General features: G+C 50.0%; 1 protein-coding gene across 1 annotated transcript in view; it reads right to left on the reverse strand.

The window, feature by feature from the left end:
* MINDY4 (MINDY lysine 48 deubiquitinase 4) overlaps positions 1–16,376 on the reverse strand; it is a 103,153-nt gene that overhangs the window by 46,576 nt on the left and 40,201 nt on the right. The window contains exons 6-9 of the mRNA XM_040644123.1: positions 11,859–11,917; positions 5,846–5,952; positions 3,031–3,147; positions 1,722–1,810 (exon numbers count right to left, since the gene is read on the reverse strand). Coding sequence (XP_040500057.1) covers positions 1,722–1,810; positions 3,031–3,147; positions 5,846–5,952; positions 11,859–11,917 — 372 coding nt within the window. The remainder of the gene's footprint in view (positions 1–1,721; positions 1,811–3,030; positions 3,148–5,845; positions 5,953–11,858; positions 11,918–16,376) is intronic.

The raw sequence follows: 16,376 nt of genomic DNA on the forward strand, positions 1-16,376 counted from the left end.
CCTCTGGAGCCCTGGATTCCTTCAAAGCACCTGCCAAGCCCTCCCGGCATGCTCTTTCCAGGGCAAGGAAGGCAGGTGGGCAGGCAGGTGCGTGTGCACTTGAGGACAGTCCCTGCACCCTTTGAGGGCAGCCAGAGGTCCCTCATTTAGCAAGTTCCACTCGGTTGGGAGCATTCCAGAACACCAAGCACTGTGCTGGCTCTCCAGGAGAGTCAGCAGCACGGTCTCTGCCCACACTGTGGGCAGCATTTTGCTGGCTGGCCTTTCAGAGGCCCTGCACAGACAGGAGAAGTTATGTTTGCACTGGTTTGTTGGGGGGGGCAGTGCGGGTATGGAGAAGAACAAGGACGAGGTGAGATCCTGCTGTGGAAATGTTAGGTCACTCTGCTCTGGGTATATAGCTGGGCTATGCTGCTAATTAGCATCTTTTAGCTTGAGACAAAACCCCTTGATGATTACTTTGTAATTAGACAAGTTATATTATTAGACAAATTCTAAAATGCTGAGCATGAAGAGCTACCTATCTAAGGCAAAATCCTCTAAGCTGGTAAAAGATGTTTCATTTTTCCTGGGCTTGGCAGGATATCTGGGGAGCCAGCGTCCCTCCCAGGAATCTGAACGCAGACAAATGCAGAATGGGCCTTGTTGTCTTTATAACACCTAAGCTTTTTTTTTTTTTTTTTTAAGGCACTGAAATGCCTACATCAAAGAACAAGTCCGTTTGATTAAAATTCAGGAACTGGTGAAACTCAGCTGTGATGCTAGAATCTGTTTAATCCCAACTTTGGGGAGGAGAACGGAGGTATCTACTAGGCAGGAGGACTCTTCTGGGGTGCTGGAAATATTTTTCTTTCTCTATCTGACTGATAGGATGATGGGTGGGGGATTTTGCAATAATTCATTGAGCAGAACACATGTGAACCGTGCACTTTTTGGAGACTTGTACTTTTCTGTATGCGTGTTATATTTCAACTAAAAAAAGAAAGAGAGAGAAAGAGAGCAAAGAACACGTGCCAGTTCTGTAGCTCTGGGGGTAACTGAGCACAAGCTAGTCACTGGGCACATGGGGAGACGAAAGAAGGCCATCTCCTCAAATGGGCCATCTAGCCCCGGCCCTGGCCAGCACCTTGCCAATCCTTCTATCTTAGCACCAACCCGGTATACAATTAAGGTTTTCTATCCATCCCTCAACTGCACAGAGCATTCTGCCTGTACAGGGATGTTCCAGAAAAGTCTGTGGAGTGAGTGAGAAGGAGAAGGAGATGCCCATGTGCAAACACTTAATGTGTGAGGTGGAGAACAAATGGCCGAAGGGAGTGGAAGCAATGCACTGCGGGGCCGGCCGGAATGTGTGGGAATGGCTGTTGGCAGAGGTGAGGTAACATGGGGAGGGAGGGGAGGCCTGGGCTCAGGCGAAGGGTCAGCAGATTGATGTGGGTGTGGATGGGATTTGGGCAGCTGCTGCGCTTAACTGCTGAGGAGGGGGTGGCCTTAGTTGCGATGCCATTCCGGCAGCTACTTGCCACGTGGAATGGGACTTAGAGACAAATGCATGCGGGTCATTTAAACTGGGCAGCTCTGGCCCTGTGAGCCAGTCGCCATTTCCCTTTCCAGAAGACAGGAAATATCAGGGAACACACACGCTTCCTTGCTTGTTTTTTCTGGACACTGAGGAGAAGGCTTGGGAAAAGAAGATATTGCCAGAATGAGCGCTGACTTACCGAACGCAGTCAGCTTTGCTATCTCCTTCAAACAGGAGTTTTTGTAGGACACAGCCTTGGACAGCCGCCAGAACCCCACAGGGACCCCCCTGCAAAGAAGGACACACATTAGTGCCAGTGAGGACCGACCCAAGGCAGAGCTGTCTGTTCCTCCAGAACCAGCCTCCGCCCACAGGTTATAGACACAGGGCCACCAAGCCAGGGCCTCTCAAACATGGGCCTTTGATATGCTGAGTCCTCTACAAAGCACCGAGCCTGATCACAGAGAAGGGGTGACAAAGGCCCCGGTGCCCAGCACTGGACAAAGAAGCAAGTCTGCATATCTCACAGGAGGAAAGCAGGCCTTCACAGTCAGTCAGGTGTAAAACCAAGTATGTCACCCAGTCATTCAAGGAAATGCTTCCATGTCCACAGGCTGAGGGCGTCAATGGTTTATTCAGCCTTCAAGGCCCATCCTAAAGGCCTCCTCTACCAGGAAGCCCTCCCTGACCATCTCAGCAGCCACTTTAGCAGCCTCTGCTTATGTTAGCAATCTTCTGCCCAGCTGTGGCCTGCCTCAGCACCCATTAGGTGTGTCTTTGTCCTCTGCACTCCCACATTAGAGGAAGAAGACTCCTTGAGGGGTTCAATCCTGTTCAACAAGTACAAGGATTATCAGAGTAGCAGGCATGGGTACCCTTGAACTGGGGTGTAAGAAGATGTGCTGAGCTTGGCCACACTAGGGACAGAGGCTAAATGGTCTTCGGGTTCTTCCACAGGCAGTGAGGGGTAAGGGGAGGCTCTTGGGGCTTGAGAAATGGAACCCCATTGGGCTCCTGGATTTAGAGTATCTTCTGGCCCTTAAAGTGTATACACCATGTCCAAATCCTGCCCCAGTGTACCTACATTTCCCTGTCTTAGAAAACACCTCCTCCTCATGCACGTCTTCTCAAAGCCTTCCCTTCATTCATGCTGCCTCCTGCCTCAAGTGTCCTCTCTCCAGCCTGACCTGCAAAACCATTTCCCAAGACTCTGCCTGAGGACCCTCTCTGATGCCCCCAACTAAACACAGGGCCTCCTTCCGCCCCTCTCAGAGAGGATTCTGGACACTGAGGAGAAGCCTTTGTAGGGGAAGGGCCCCATTCCCCAGCCCTTGCTCTGCCAGCCCCGCGTGAAGGTCCAGCACCAAGTGACACCTCGGCAAGCACGGGGCTAGTCGGCACTGGATAGCTCAAGAAACGCGCCCGGGGCTGAGCAAACCACGGGACACCCGGCTCTCCCTGTGCAGGGCCCGCAGTGACGTCCCCTGGAAACGTTAAAAGCAACCTGCCTTGTGCTGCACGATGCCATATTTTAATGAGGCTTTGTCATTAAAGGAAAAACTCTGAAGTTTCCATTCCTCATTGAAACAGCAAAAGCTGGAGCCGAACAGAAGGGCCTTTATGTCCTGTCAAAAGAAGAGAGAATTTCATTAGTTGTCTTCAAGGCAAAGAATAACACGCTGCTCGGTGTCTGTCCTCCCTCAGGAGCTGGTCTCGCACTCTAGCAGAGCAGCCCGGTTTCCAGCAGGCTCATCGATTTTTCTTTTTCTTTTGCAAACTCATTCTTCTCATAGTTGAGAAAAGAGAAACAGCGACCCTGAGGGTCTTAGCTCTGGAACATCCACAAACCAAACCAGCCTGTGCTGACCCAGGCCCAACACTCTTCAGGCTCCTTAGAGGAAACCCGAAACACAAAATTTTAGTTTTAGAAGGGACCTTGGAGGGGCGCCTGGGTGGCTCCGTCGTTAAGCATCTGCCTTGGGCTCAGGGCGTGATCCCAGCGTTCTGGGATCGAGCCCCACGTCAGGCTCTTCCGCTGGGAGCCTGCTTTTTCCTCTCCCACTCGCCCTGCTTGTGCTCCCTCTCTCGCTGGCTGTCTCTCTCTCTCTGTCAAATAAATTTTAAAAATCTTAAAAAAAAAAGGGGGGGGGGACCTTGGAGGTTCTCGACCGCACACTACACTCGCCTGTGGAGCATTTAGCAATCCTCATGCTTGGGCCACATGCCAGCCCGGCGAAATCAGAACCCCTGGGCGTCAGACTCCAGTGGCTGTAATTTTAAAAGCTCTCCAGGCAATTCCGATGTGCAGCTACGTTGGAGAACCAGTGCCGTGAGACAGGCTTAGCAACCTATGACCCAAGGGCCAAATTTGGCCCCATACATGTTTTGTAAATAAAGTTTTACTGAAACACAGCAACACCCATTTGCTTCTATATTCTCTACGTTGCCTTTCACATTACAATGGCAGAGTTTAGCGGTTGCAACAGACAGCCAAAAACATATGATCTGGCCCTTTATAGAAAAAGTTTGTCAGCCCCTGCTCTAGCATTACCCCTTACTACATGTAAGACTCTCCTCTATGCCATCACCCATAAGTGGTCCCCCATGAACTCAACTTGAACCCCAACACCCAGCGAAGGGGTTCCCACCACCTCCCAAGGCAGCACCTCCATTTCTTCACAGCTCTGTCTTCTCTAAACTTCTGGCTGATACTGATCTCACTTGTTCATCTTGCATAAGCCCAAGCACCACCCCCAAGCCCTGGAAAGTGCCAACTACTCCCCCTGACCCACCTTGGAAGGCACAGCCTACCCCTGGACGCCCCCTCCTTATGCCAGCTACCTCCTCTCTCTCCACCATGACTTTACATCCAAGGTCTCAGAAGGGCAAACACATGGGCTCTGTTGCCACCTCTCCAGGTCAGATCTTTCCTACAGATTCAGATTACTATCTTTCAGAATCGGTTCTTTTTTATTTTTCATTAAGTACAGGAAAGTCTCAGTGACAGAAGCATTTGTCTACAGGTCACCAAATGTGGGCTGGTGGCACACAGGAGAGAAGGCTGGATGAATTCGTCCATCGGGGCTTGATTTCCCTTCTTGCACCAACAACAACCCATGTATTTGAACTGAGTTTTTCAAGAGCCTAGAAACTATAGGGACTGGAGTTTTCTGCTAAAGCCCACTTCTATCCTCTTAATCACAGAACAGCCCCCAGCTAGGCACAGTGTGGCCGTTAGGTCACAGAGTTGCGAGCTTGGAAGCCTGGGTGCTATGGATGTCATGGGCCCTCCTTTTCTCTGGGTGGGCCTCAGTTTTTCCAGCTGCTTTTGGAGATGCTGCTGGGTGGTCTAAATTTAGGGGTCTCAAAGGGCCCTTCCCAAAACAGGAGTGCTCACTGCAAAGAATCACAGCCCTATGGCCACAAAGAGCCAGAGCACTTGCTCCCAGGCTTGGGGCCATGTAAAAGTGTCTGACCTTACCCCCCACCCCCCACCGCCCATGGTTTGAAAAGAAGAAAAGAAAAAGGAGAGGAGGAATGGGAAAGGATAAAACTTCTAGAAAAATCTTTGATTTTTTTATCTGTGTGCTGAGTAAATATTTATAGGTAGGAAGAAAAGGGGGTCAACTGTGTTCCCAGGAGTTTTAGCTTTTCCTCCTGGATCCTGGCTCAAGAGCCAGTGGAAGACAGCAGGAGCGGAATTCCATCCCCCAGGAACTGCTGACCAAGGGAAGGGGTGAGGCCATCTGGCAGCTGAGATGGTGAGGAATCCAGCACATCCGTGCAGAGGAGGCTGACAAGGCCAGGAACCTGCTCCCTAAGTCCTATGACCTCAGGTCCCTCCAGGAGGCCACTGGTGTGAACCGGATGGTGCTGAGGAATTATTAACACCCACCTGTCCTTCCCTCACTGCAATCCAGCCTGAGCCCAGCTAGGGGCACGAGCACTAAAGAGCAGGTCTAATGAGGACGGTTCTCCCGCTGCCGTCACAACTCTGGAAGTGCCCGTTGCACATGTGGGGAAGCAGCTCTGGGCCAAAAGAAGAACAAGACCCTGGAATGTCTGAATGGGAGGAGGTTGTACCCTCACCTCTTCTTGGAGAGGACTAGGCCCCCATTGTCCTGACTCTCAGTTCCGGCCCTTCTCTACCACACCCCAATTTCCACTTTAACCATAACTGAGACATAAGACGGATGGGGCCAGAGAGATCAAAGTCACCTCACCCATACCAATTCACACCAAGATGGCTTCAATTCACACCGCACCGATTCACACCAATTCAAATCAAGATGTATCGATGCACACTTTTAAGCTGACGCCTACCTTGGCCACTGAGAAGTCGATTGGCTTTGACACTATTTGCAGCTTGAGCATCGATGGGACTGGAGACAGGATGACTTCCTCCCTTATCAAATCATCGTCCACATCCTCTGAAAGAATACCAGGGCATGTGAGCTCCTTGGTATGACCCATGGAGAACAGAATAAGAAATCATTTGGGGTGCCTGGGTGGCTCAGTGGGTTAAAAGTCCCACTCTTGGTTTCAGTTCAGGCCATGATCTTCAGGTCATTGGATCAAGCCCCACATCAGGCTCCACACTCAGCAGGAGTCTGCTTGAGATTCTCTCCCACCCTCTTCCTCTGCCCCTCCCCAGCTCTCTAAATAAATAAACAAACAAACAAATAAATAAAATCTTAAAAAAAAATCATTTAACACCAAGGACATGGATGAGTTGGAATGAAAGGAGGGCTTCCCTATCTTCCACCCGCCTCTCCCCTTTGGGGCTCCCAGACCTTCACCGGAAGGAAAAAAGGCAGACCGAATGCCCTCACTTCTTGTCACAGCCCCATGCTGGTCTGTGGCACAAGGATGCTGGTGGGCGTGATTTGGCTACTGGCCCACTAGAAAGTTCTGCTTGTGGACAGGCAGTGAACCAAGAGCCTAGGGTTGGAGCCATGGAGGCAGGCCCAGAAAACCCTCACCCAGACCTGTTTCTTACAAAAGGTGGGTGTAGCACACAAACCCATGCCCGAGGACAAACATGAAAAGGGCAGAATGAGGAAAGAAAATGCCACCATTCCTGATAAAACAATTATAACCGATTATCACTGTCGTGGCTTTCACTCACCAGCCACTTGTGTTTTAGCACCTAAGTCCCGTAACAGCCCCATGTCAGGGCAATTATCATCACCCCCATTTACAGATGAGAAACTGAGCTTAGAGAAGTGAAAGGACTGGCCTGACGTCATGCAGATGGAAAAGTGGCAGAGACAGGATAAAACCCAGGCCAACTCCTAATCGTTCTGCCATCCTGCCAGCCAGACCCCCCTGGACCTCCAGCCAGAAGGGGACACTAAGTCACATGTCACACAGTCTTCCTACAGCTGGAGCAATGGAGGCCCAGAGAGGGTCCAGCATGGTCTGGGCAGCCCCGGCCTGTGCCTTCCCAGCCGGCTGAGTCTCCCTCCCGCCACTGTACCCACGGCTACAGCATTTACCAGAACACTCAGAGGAACCCAAGTGAAAACAATCCAGGGTAATTATGCTGGCAAAGCTGAGCGGACCAGTCTCCAGAGAGCTTGTTGAACATGTTTTTTCCTCATTTTCCCAAGCTTAAATGATTATTTAAAAAGTACACTACACTGCATAGAAATCAACATTATCTCCCAGAATTCTGTACATCTGGGACTATAGAAATGTCACTATCCCTGCCCCACATCTTCTGGAGATGCTATCCAGAGGCTGACATCCCCAGGACACGTCTTATATCCTATTCTGCAGCTTCCTTTTCTTCCCTGGGGGAAGACCAGGCACAGGATGAGGCCAACTCCCAGAGTCCTAGTCCACTGAAAAGGAGACCCTTCCACCTTTAGGCTGAAAAAAAATTAAAAGTGAGTCTGGGATTGAAATGGGAATCTGAATTTAAATGAGAACTCTTCTTAGTCGGGGCCTCTGAAAAAGTCACCCTGTGACCATGGCCTTATAAAAGTACCCTGAAATAACGACCCAATAGATGTTCCCTCAGCAACGTGCATGGGTCTTAAAAACATGGTGCTGGGCAGCAAAAGCAAGAATGCAAATGAGATATATAAGGCAATATGATTTACAACCATGACAAATACATACACACAAAAAACACGACACAATTTGCAAGAACACACACAAGCAGACAGATATCGACTAAATACTTGAGAATGGTGACTTGAGGAGAGGAAGGTCTTGGGAGTGTGGGGGTGGGGCTACAGGGAAATGAAGGAGAGGCAAGAGGAGGGAGGAGGAGGGAAAAGAGAAGGAGGGGGTGGAGAAGGAAAGGGAGGAGGAAGGGAGGTAAAGGGAGAGAGGCCGATGGGCAGGCTTTGCAAAGATCAATACTGAGAATGTTCCCTGGAGGACCAGAGATGTGTGATTGATTCAACCCTGGGCAGCTGAGGCCCAGAACAGATGGGAAGAGTAACCTGAGTGACTCTACCAGGCCCAGAAGGGCTCCTTGCAATGCCTCAGGCCAGACTGTTTCCTGGAGGCACAGAAGGGGCAGTATTTAAGCCTATTTGGAGGCTTCTGTTTAGTCTGAGTTTGTCCGGGAGGGAACTGGGGCTGAAACGTTCTCTGCCCAGGGCTCCATGAAGTAAATCTGAGAATGAAAGCTGGGGCCCAGGGGAAGCAGACCCGGAGGAGCCCCCCAAGAGGAGGCAGCCATCCTCGGCTTCTGCCAGGAGGAAGTTGGCCCCTGTGCAGGGATTTGGTTCAGGACCACATAGAAGGCCTTGGGCCCAGATGTGGTGGGACCGCCATGCAAAGGAAAAACAAAGCACTCCAGAATGACATGCTGGCCAAGCAGACAAAACCATCTGCAAATGCCGGTGGTTTGAGGATGCTATTTTTAAGGCCCTGGTTTAAGTATCTGGTTGAAAAGAAGCGAGGGAGTTTGTTTCCCATACCATTTTATTTACCCTTTGGAGGAAAACATATGGCAATATATAACAGAGGTCCATATACGTCTTTGTCCACATGCCTGATCCGTATTTCCCACTGACTGCAGCTATCTTCCCCTGAAGTGCGCCAACACCCCAGATTCAGGAATCTCAGCACCGCACCCCTCCAAACTTCAGTTCTGATAACAGATTCCATCTCCCCAGCCCTCCTCCTCCAGGGACCTAGGATGAGACCTCAGCCCTGTCTCACACACCACGATGATCCGGCCTCCAGATCATTCTGCCCCCAGGATGTCTCACACCTCGCCGCCACCCTGTATCCCTCCACTATTACAGGAATATGTCATTCTTTTTCTATCTGTTCATCAAGCACTTCATTGAACATCCGTGATGTGCCAGGGGTTGTGTGGGACAGTGGGACAGTAGAGGTCCACAGATGAGTAAAGCACCACCCCTGCCTTCAAGGAGTTCACTGCCTAGAAGGAAAGACAGAGCTCCAAACAAATAATGTAACATGAGTACTAAAACAGAGATAGTGCAAGGTTTTAAGAGCAGAGGAGAAGAGGCAAATAGTTCTGCCTTAGAGGGTCAGAGAAACTTTCCATTAGAGCTAACTATTGGAGCAGGGTCTTGAAATACCCAGAGGATTTTGCCAGACAGAACGGGGGACAATCACATCTTTTCTAGACTATTCCAAGAGCCCCCTTACTGGTCTTCCAACATCCAGGCCCTTACCTCTAAAATCCATCCTCCACACATACCCAGAGGTAGCCCTAAACCCACAGCACTGCACACATTACTCACCAGCACAGAATCTTCAAGTGTTCTTCACTGGCTAATGATTTACAGTCAGGCTCGTTAGTACAGCACTCAAGGTCATCCTGGCCCTGCCACACCTTCGTTCCCAGCCTGGCTCCCCCTGACCCCAGCCCTTCTCCTATGGGCCAGTCGCCTCAAGCCAATCACTCTTTCTCATTCTCCCTGCCTTGCCCATGAGGCTTGTTACACATGTCTACCTGGCAAGACCTTCTCAACCTTCAGAGCCCAGTCTAAATACCTCCTCACTATGGAAACTTCTGGAATGCACAACAGAACTCAGCTTCTACGTCTCTTGAAGCAATGATGAACTGCTAACCATCCTCTTTATGTGTTGCTATCAGAGGACACCTCTCTTCCTCTGTCTCACCCAACGCAGCCCTCCCCTTGGAGCAAGGCCTCTTTCTTTTTTTTATTTATTTTTATTTTTTTTATTTTAATGATTTTTTATTATATTATGTTAGTCACCATACAGTACATCCCCGGTTTCCGATGTAAGGCTCGATGATTCATTAGTTGTGTATAACACCCAGTGCACCATGCAATACGTGCCCTCCTTACTACTCATCACCAGTCTATCCCATTCCCCCACCCCCCTCCCCTCTGAGGTCCTCAGTTTGTTTCTCATAGTCCATAGTCTCTCATGTTTCATTCCCCCTTCTGATTACCCCCCCTTTCTTTATCCCTTTCTTCCCCTACCGATCATCCTAGTTCTTATGTTCCATAGATGAGAGAAATCATATGATAGTTGTCTTTCTCCGCTTGACTTATTTCACTTAGCATTATCTCCTCCAGTGCCGTCCATGTTGCAGCAAATGTTGAGAACTCATTCTTTCTGACAGCTGAGTAATATTCCATCGTATATATGGACCACAACTTCTTAATCCAGTCATCTGTTGCAGGGCATCTCGGCTCCTTCCACGATTTAGCTATTGTGGACATTGCTGCTATGAACATTGGGGTGCATATGGCCCTTCTCTTCACTACGTCTGTATCTTTGGGGTAAATACCCAGTAGTGCAATGGCTGGATCATAGGGTAGCTCAATTTTTAACTTTTTAAGGGACCTCCACACTGTTTTCCAGAGTGGCTGTACCAACTTGCATTCCCACCAACAATGTAGGAGGGATCCCCTTTAGGAGCAAGGCCTCTTTCTACTCACCTTCACATACTTTCAACAGCCTCATCTATGCCCTGGCAAGTAATTGCTAACAAAAGTTTGCTGTACTGAACCAAAGGAAAGTGGATCGGGTAGGGAAGAAAATGCTGTTCCTCCAGCCAAATTGTATTCCTTGTCTCTGCGTCACCCCAAAACTTCTCTTTCCCTTTCTTTGATGACTGGGTTCCATGATCTCCTACCTTTTATTTCCCTCCCCCTTTCTAAATCATCAGCTAGGCTACTAGCAAAGAGGGGTCTGCCTCCCTCTGGAAAACACACACTTCAAACAATGGGTTCTGAGAGAATTGCTAAAAGCCTTCCTTCCAACAGAAGCCCGCTGGGTTCTGAAGGCCAGGAAGTGCTTCGTTTTATGTGCAGACAGGAGTGGCTCTCACTGGAAAATCTTAAAGTGCGGTGCTTTACAGAAGGCTTCAGAGGCCAACGCGTGCTGGCTCCACGCATCTGCGTGGCCGCGTGCACGACTCTGCCCCTTCCTGCGCTGGCCAAGCGGTCCCCACCGGCCACCGCGGATGATTCCAAGTCTAAGGAACTGTTACGTCTGAAGTGAGCTGAGCAGAACAAACAAACCCCTACCTCGGCACTCAGAGAGGGGCCCCTGCCTTTCAACTTCATCAAAGCAAACCGTCAGACCGCACCTCTCGCACAAGTAACTTCTAAAGAGTGCACAGCTTTTTTCCTTCCGTTTAAAAGGGGTGCTTGAAAGGAGAGGAAAAGTATGTGAATGGCCCGACAGGTAAATCACTGGCTTCCGGAAGAAGAGCAAATGTCAACGGCACTCAAGCCTCATCCTTTCAAGTCTGGTGGCTGGGTCGCCACCATCCGTTGTACGGCTGCTTTGCCAAGCCCCGCAAACACAGCAGTCTTCAGGGAGGAGAGAATCACAGAAAGGGGAAACCAGAGATGGCTTGAAAACTAAGAGTGGATGGACATGTTCTCTATCTTGATCTGGGAGAGCAGTGACATGGATGTACACGCGTGTGAAACTACACGGAGCTGAACACTGAAGATGTGTGCACTTACACATTTTCACACTATTTTATGCCTCAATAATACGGTGATTAAGTTTTTTAAAGGACGGTCTCCCCCAGGCAGAGCTGTCTTCTGGAGACCTTTGTAGGTTCTGAATAGCCCTAAAAGAGTCCCCAAATGCAAAAGAGGCTCCTCTTCACCCCCCCAACCCCCTACCAATGTGGGTCCAGAAATGCCCAGTCTTCCTTCTCCAAGACAGAAAGACAGAAAGCAGACTACCACAACCACAGAGAGAGAAGTCTGCTCTACTCACTGGGCCAGCCCCTCCTTCCTAAGGTCTGGTGGGAGGAAAGGAGCCCCCACCCACCTCCTTCCACACGGAGCAAACAGAGCCCCCTTGACCCTGCCGGGCACAGCATAGAGACAGCAGCGACACCTACCAAGTTGTAGGACACCCAGCTCGCCATCAGCCTTGTTGGGCGTTGGCAACTGATTTTTCCTAGAAAAAAAAAAAAAAAAAGTCAATGTACAGAGAGGAAAATGACCCTGAAATACAAACAGCAGAGAAGAACGCGGGGAGCACTGGATGGGGGGGTCAGGGGACGGTTCTCTCCAGCCCAGCCCTGTCGTTCATGTATGCCTCGCACAGTCACTCTCCCTCTCTGCGCCACAGGTTCCTTTGTTGGACAGGACCAAATGGCCTCCCGGGTGCCTTTCAATTCTGTGTTCTCACCAGCACACGCACACACATGCACACCAGCCAACACGGGGATAAACCCTGTAGTTTGACACTTGCCAAGGACCAGATGCAAGCGTGTCTTACTGATGTCACTGTGATACTGCTAGAAAACACGCACACTCACGCATGTACGCGCGCAAATCAAGTGCTCGTCATCACTGCACGGATTTTTTTTATCGCATTCTCTATTTTCCTTTCTGTTTATTTCTTTTCTCCCAGCTTTCTTGTAAAACCATCAGCAGCCATTTCTAAGAAACCTCTAAAATGTACCAAAAACCTATACTGTGAGCCTGATTTGTAAGCTCAGGTATGTACATGTGGAACTTTCTCAACATGGCCCACCTGTATTTTCGCTCTCTTTGGAAATTTTCTTTCCTCCAGCATGCATCAATCTGGACTAAAACAAAATCTTTTTTTTTTAGAAGAATGTATTAAGAATAACAATATTACATCACTCTCTGAAAACCCATTTACTATGTTGAAAAATGACAGCCCTTTTGAACGTGGCATTGAAATATATTTTCCTCCAACATCCTTGCAGAGTAAGATATGATTGAAGTAACAATCGTAATCTTGCCGTGCTTGTTCTATTGAATTGGCTTCCTCCTGAAGATGTATGAAGGGGTGTGAGTGGAAGACCGTGGAGGACACACGGTACCAAATCTGCGAGCACATACTGCTTCGGACTCCGAGCTTCTTGCTCTGGCCCGGAGTGCTGGAACACAGAGCTCCTTCCCCCACCCTCCCAGGCAGCCCTAACCCTCCCCCACCCAGTCAAGCCCATTTTCCTCAACGCAAAACCGCAAAATTCCTATGTCTCTATGCTCCCAGGATTCGGCAAGACAAGTGTTCTCTTGGGGACTGGTAAAAGAACATGCTGGAAAGGGGATCTAAGGCCTGGAGGGGTGAAGGGGGAGGCAGTGCAGATGCTGTGTCACAGCCATCACAATGAGAGACTGCACCTTCACCAGAAGTTTCTGTCAGTGTACCTCTCCCACTGCCACTGACTCTGCCACTAAAGGCCGAGGTCCCAAGTCCGACCTCTATCTGCCCCTTCTGTCACTATCCTGTCCGGATACTAAGGCAAGATGCCTCCCCCTTGCACCTCAGTAGCCCTTCCTGAAAAGCGAGGCTTGAGGCATGATGCTAAATGGCCTCTAACATCTAACATCGGAGTTGAGAAGGAAGTGGCATAGCACTTGGGCTGCAGGATGAGCGTGAGTTTGCCAAAGGATATTCTAGCCAAGCAGGGAACAGCAGGAGACATCTCTGGAACATCCCAAAGACAATAACCTCTCTCTCACACCCGTCTCTGCTCTCTGCCTCTTGGTCCCTCACCCACATCCCTGGAACAGCCTCGTCGCTGGTTTCCTGACCCCCAGTGTGATGCCCCGCCCCACGCCGGCCCCCCACATCTTCCTATGAGTGTCAAAGGCATCTTTCTAAAAAACAAATCTGACTACGCCACAGCCTGGCTGAAATGCTTCAAGGGTTCCCCATCATCATCACCACCACCAACAATAATATTTATAAAAACGACAGCAATAATAACAGCAGATACTCTCTCACTCCTTTGGCTGTTCCAGGCACCGGGCTGAGTGCCTTGCAAGCAACAAAAGCCATCTGCTTCTCAGGACAGCCTGATGAAGTAGGTGTCATGCTGAGCCTCACGGAGATCCAGTACTTCTCCCAGGACACGGCGAGTCAGTGGTGGCTCAGGGATTTGAACCCAGGCAATGACCCCAAAGACAAAGGCAGCAACCACCACATATACCACTTCCTTGAAAAATAAAATCCAGGATGGGCCATCTGGCTGGCTTAGTCAGTGATGCATGCGACCCTTGATCTCAGGATTGTGAGTTCAAGCCCCATGCTGGGTGTAGAGATTACCTAAAAATACAAAATAAATAACTAAAATAAAATAAAATCCAGGCCCTTTAGGGTGCCCTACGGGCTATCTCTGACCTGGCCACCTGCCACTCCAGCCCCCTCTCCCTCTGCACCCTCACACTCCACGCACATTCCTTGAATGCTGAGCTATGCCTCCATGGGCATATGCCTCTATGCCTTTTCATAAGCCCTTCAATTGGGCTAGAATATCCTTTGGCAAACTCACACTCATCCCCTACAGCCCAAGTGGTATGCCACTTCCTTTTCAACTCTGAACATGCATCCATTCATTTCCTCAGCCTCTCATCCAGCAAACCTGTGGCCCATCTCCCTGCCCAAGGGAGACCCAGGCAAGTAAAATAAACAGACATAAATTGCAATTTGACATGGTACGATAGGCTGAACAATGGCCCCCAAAGGTATCCTGCGAATGGTACCTTACATGGCAGAAAGGACTCTGTCGATGGGACTAAGTTAAGGATCTTAGGATGAAAGAGGGTATCCTGGATTACCCAAGTGGGAGCAATGTAATTACAAGTGTCCATGTAAGGGGGAAGCACAGGGAGATGTGACACGGAAGAGGAGAGGTGGCATGATGCCAGGAGCAGAGGTTGGAGGGCTGCACTCTGAAGACGGAGGAGGGCCACAAGTCACGGATGGGGGTGGTCATGAGCAGCTCCAAAAAAGCACAGAAACAGATTCTCCCCTGCTGCCTCCAGAGAGAATGAGCCCTGCCAACACCCTGACTTCAGCCCAGTGGAACTGACTTCAGACCCTGCTCCTCCAGAACAGTGAGATAACATATTCATGTTGTTTTCAGCAGCCACGGGAGACTAATACACATGGTGAAAGAAATCACACGAGCGACCATGGGATTCCCTTGGTCACCTCTGTACCCTGCGTGCCCAGCACCCGGCCAGTGCTCCACAAATAGAGCTAAGGACCACAGAGACCCTCACAGAAGCCATGCAACTCACATAAGGTCACACAACTTAGAAGCACCGGAGCCAGAACTCCCAGCCAGGCCGCTGGCTCCAAATGCTCTATTCTGTTCCTTCTTCTATGTTATGCTTCCTTGCCCTGCCCAGAACCCTCCATGGCTTCCTGTAGACCACAGGACAAAATCCAAACCTCCCAAGTGGCGCCCTTGGCTCCTGAGGGCAAAGCCACGGGGCACATGGGTGGCCGAGAGCCACGGCGAGAGGGTGGAGATGCCGTTCCCGCCGCAGAGGGCACAGCTGGGTCTCTCCCCGGTCATGAGACTCCCACCCAGAGCACCATCCATCAGCTGAAGCCCAGTTCAGATGCTTTGTGCCCGTTTCCCATAGATCTCATCAAGAGGAGACTTCAATTACGCTCACACTTAGGGAATGTGCTTATTGTTCCTTTCATGTGTCCCTTTGTGGCACAAGCATTACAAAGTTTAAAAGGTCGGTTTAAAAGCATGTTCTTGCCTTTGACTGAAAACTATTACAGAAAACAATGACAAAAAGATAAATTAAGGATTCAAAACACTTTTGATGGTGCAGATAACCCAGAGACATGTGTCATAGTGTGCATCTAGTAAATCTGTGGGAGCCGGGCCATAGCCACCCAGCTTGTCTGTCGTGTCTGAGGTCACCACTTCCCACCCAAACTCCCTTTTGTGGCCCCAAGGGAGAAGCCAGGGCCAGGGCACTGTGGGTCTCTGGGGCTCCATGGGACCTGGACTCAATCCCGGATAACTGAATCTTGGCCGGATGGGAGGAGCTACTCAGAGACCTGAGTTCTTATCCCTCTTCCCCCAACCCCCATGTGCTCTTGGGCAAGTCATCTCCCCTCTGTGAGCATCACGTGCCTCATCTGTCCCTCGGGGGAAGCCTGGGCACGCTCATCACTGTGGGACACGACCGGGTGCAGGGGCTCTGCAGGGCCTGAAGTGCCTGGGCCACACTAGCTTTGAAGGCGCTGTCTTGCTTATGCAGCCGCAGACAGAATACTTCACTAGCTCTTAACATGAAAAGACAAGGAGATGCTCCTTCCTCAGTGCTTGGCACTGGATACTTGGCTAAATTAGTCACGGAGTATGAAAGAAAGGGGTCCCGTGGGAATAAAGATAGGGCCCACTTACCATATATTCCATTTGACGGCACTTCAGAACCCAGCGTGAATGGAGTCTGAAATGACGCCACTCGTGCGGCACAAGAATCCAGACTATAACACAAAATTTTCCCAAGCCAGGGATATCCCAGCACACCTAACTAAAGCAATGTAAAATTATCTGGAGGGGCACTTCTACGAAGCAGGTCACACAAGATTCCCCAGGAGAGAGAGAGAGATTTTTTTTTTT

Source organism: Ursus maritimus, unplaced genomic scaffold (genome assembly GCF_017311325.1).
Source record: "Ursus maritimus isolate PB19 unplaced genomic scaffold, ASM1731132v1 scaffold_3, whole genome shotgun sequence".
Taxonomy (NCBI): domain Eukaryota; kingdom Metazoa; phylum Chordata; class Mammalia; order Carnivora; family Ursidae; genus Ursus; species Ursus maritimus.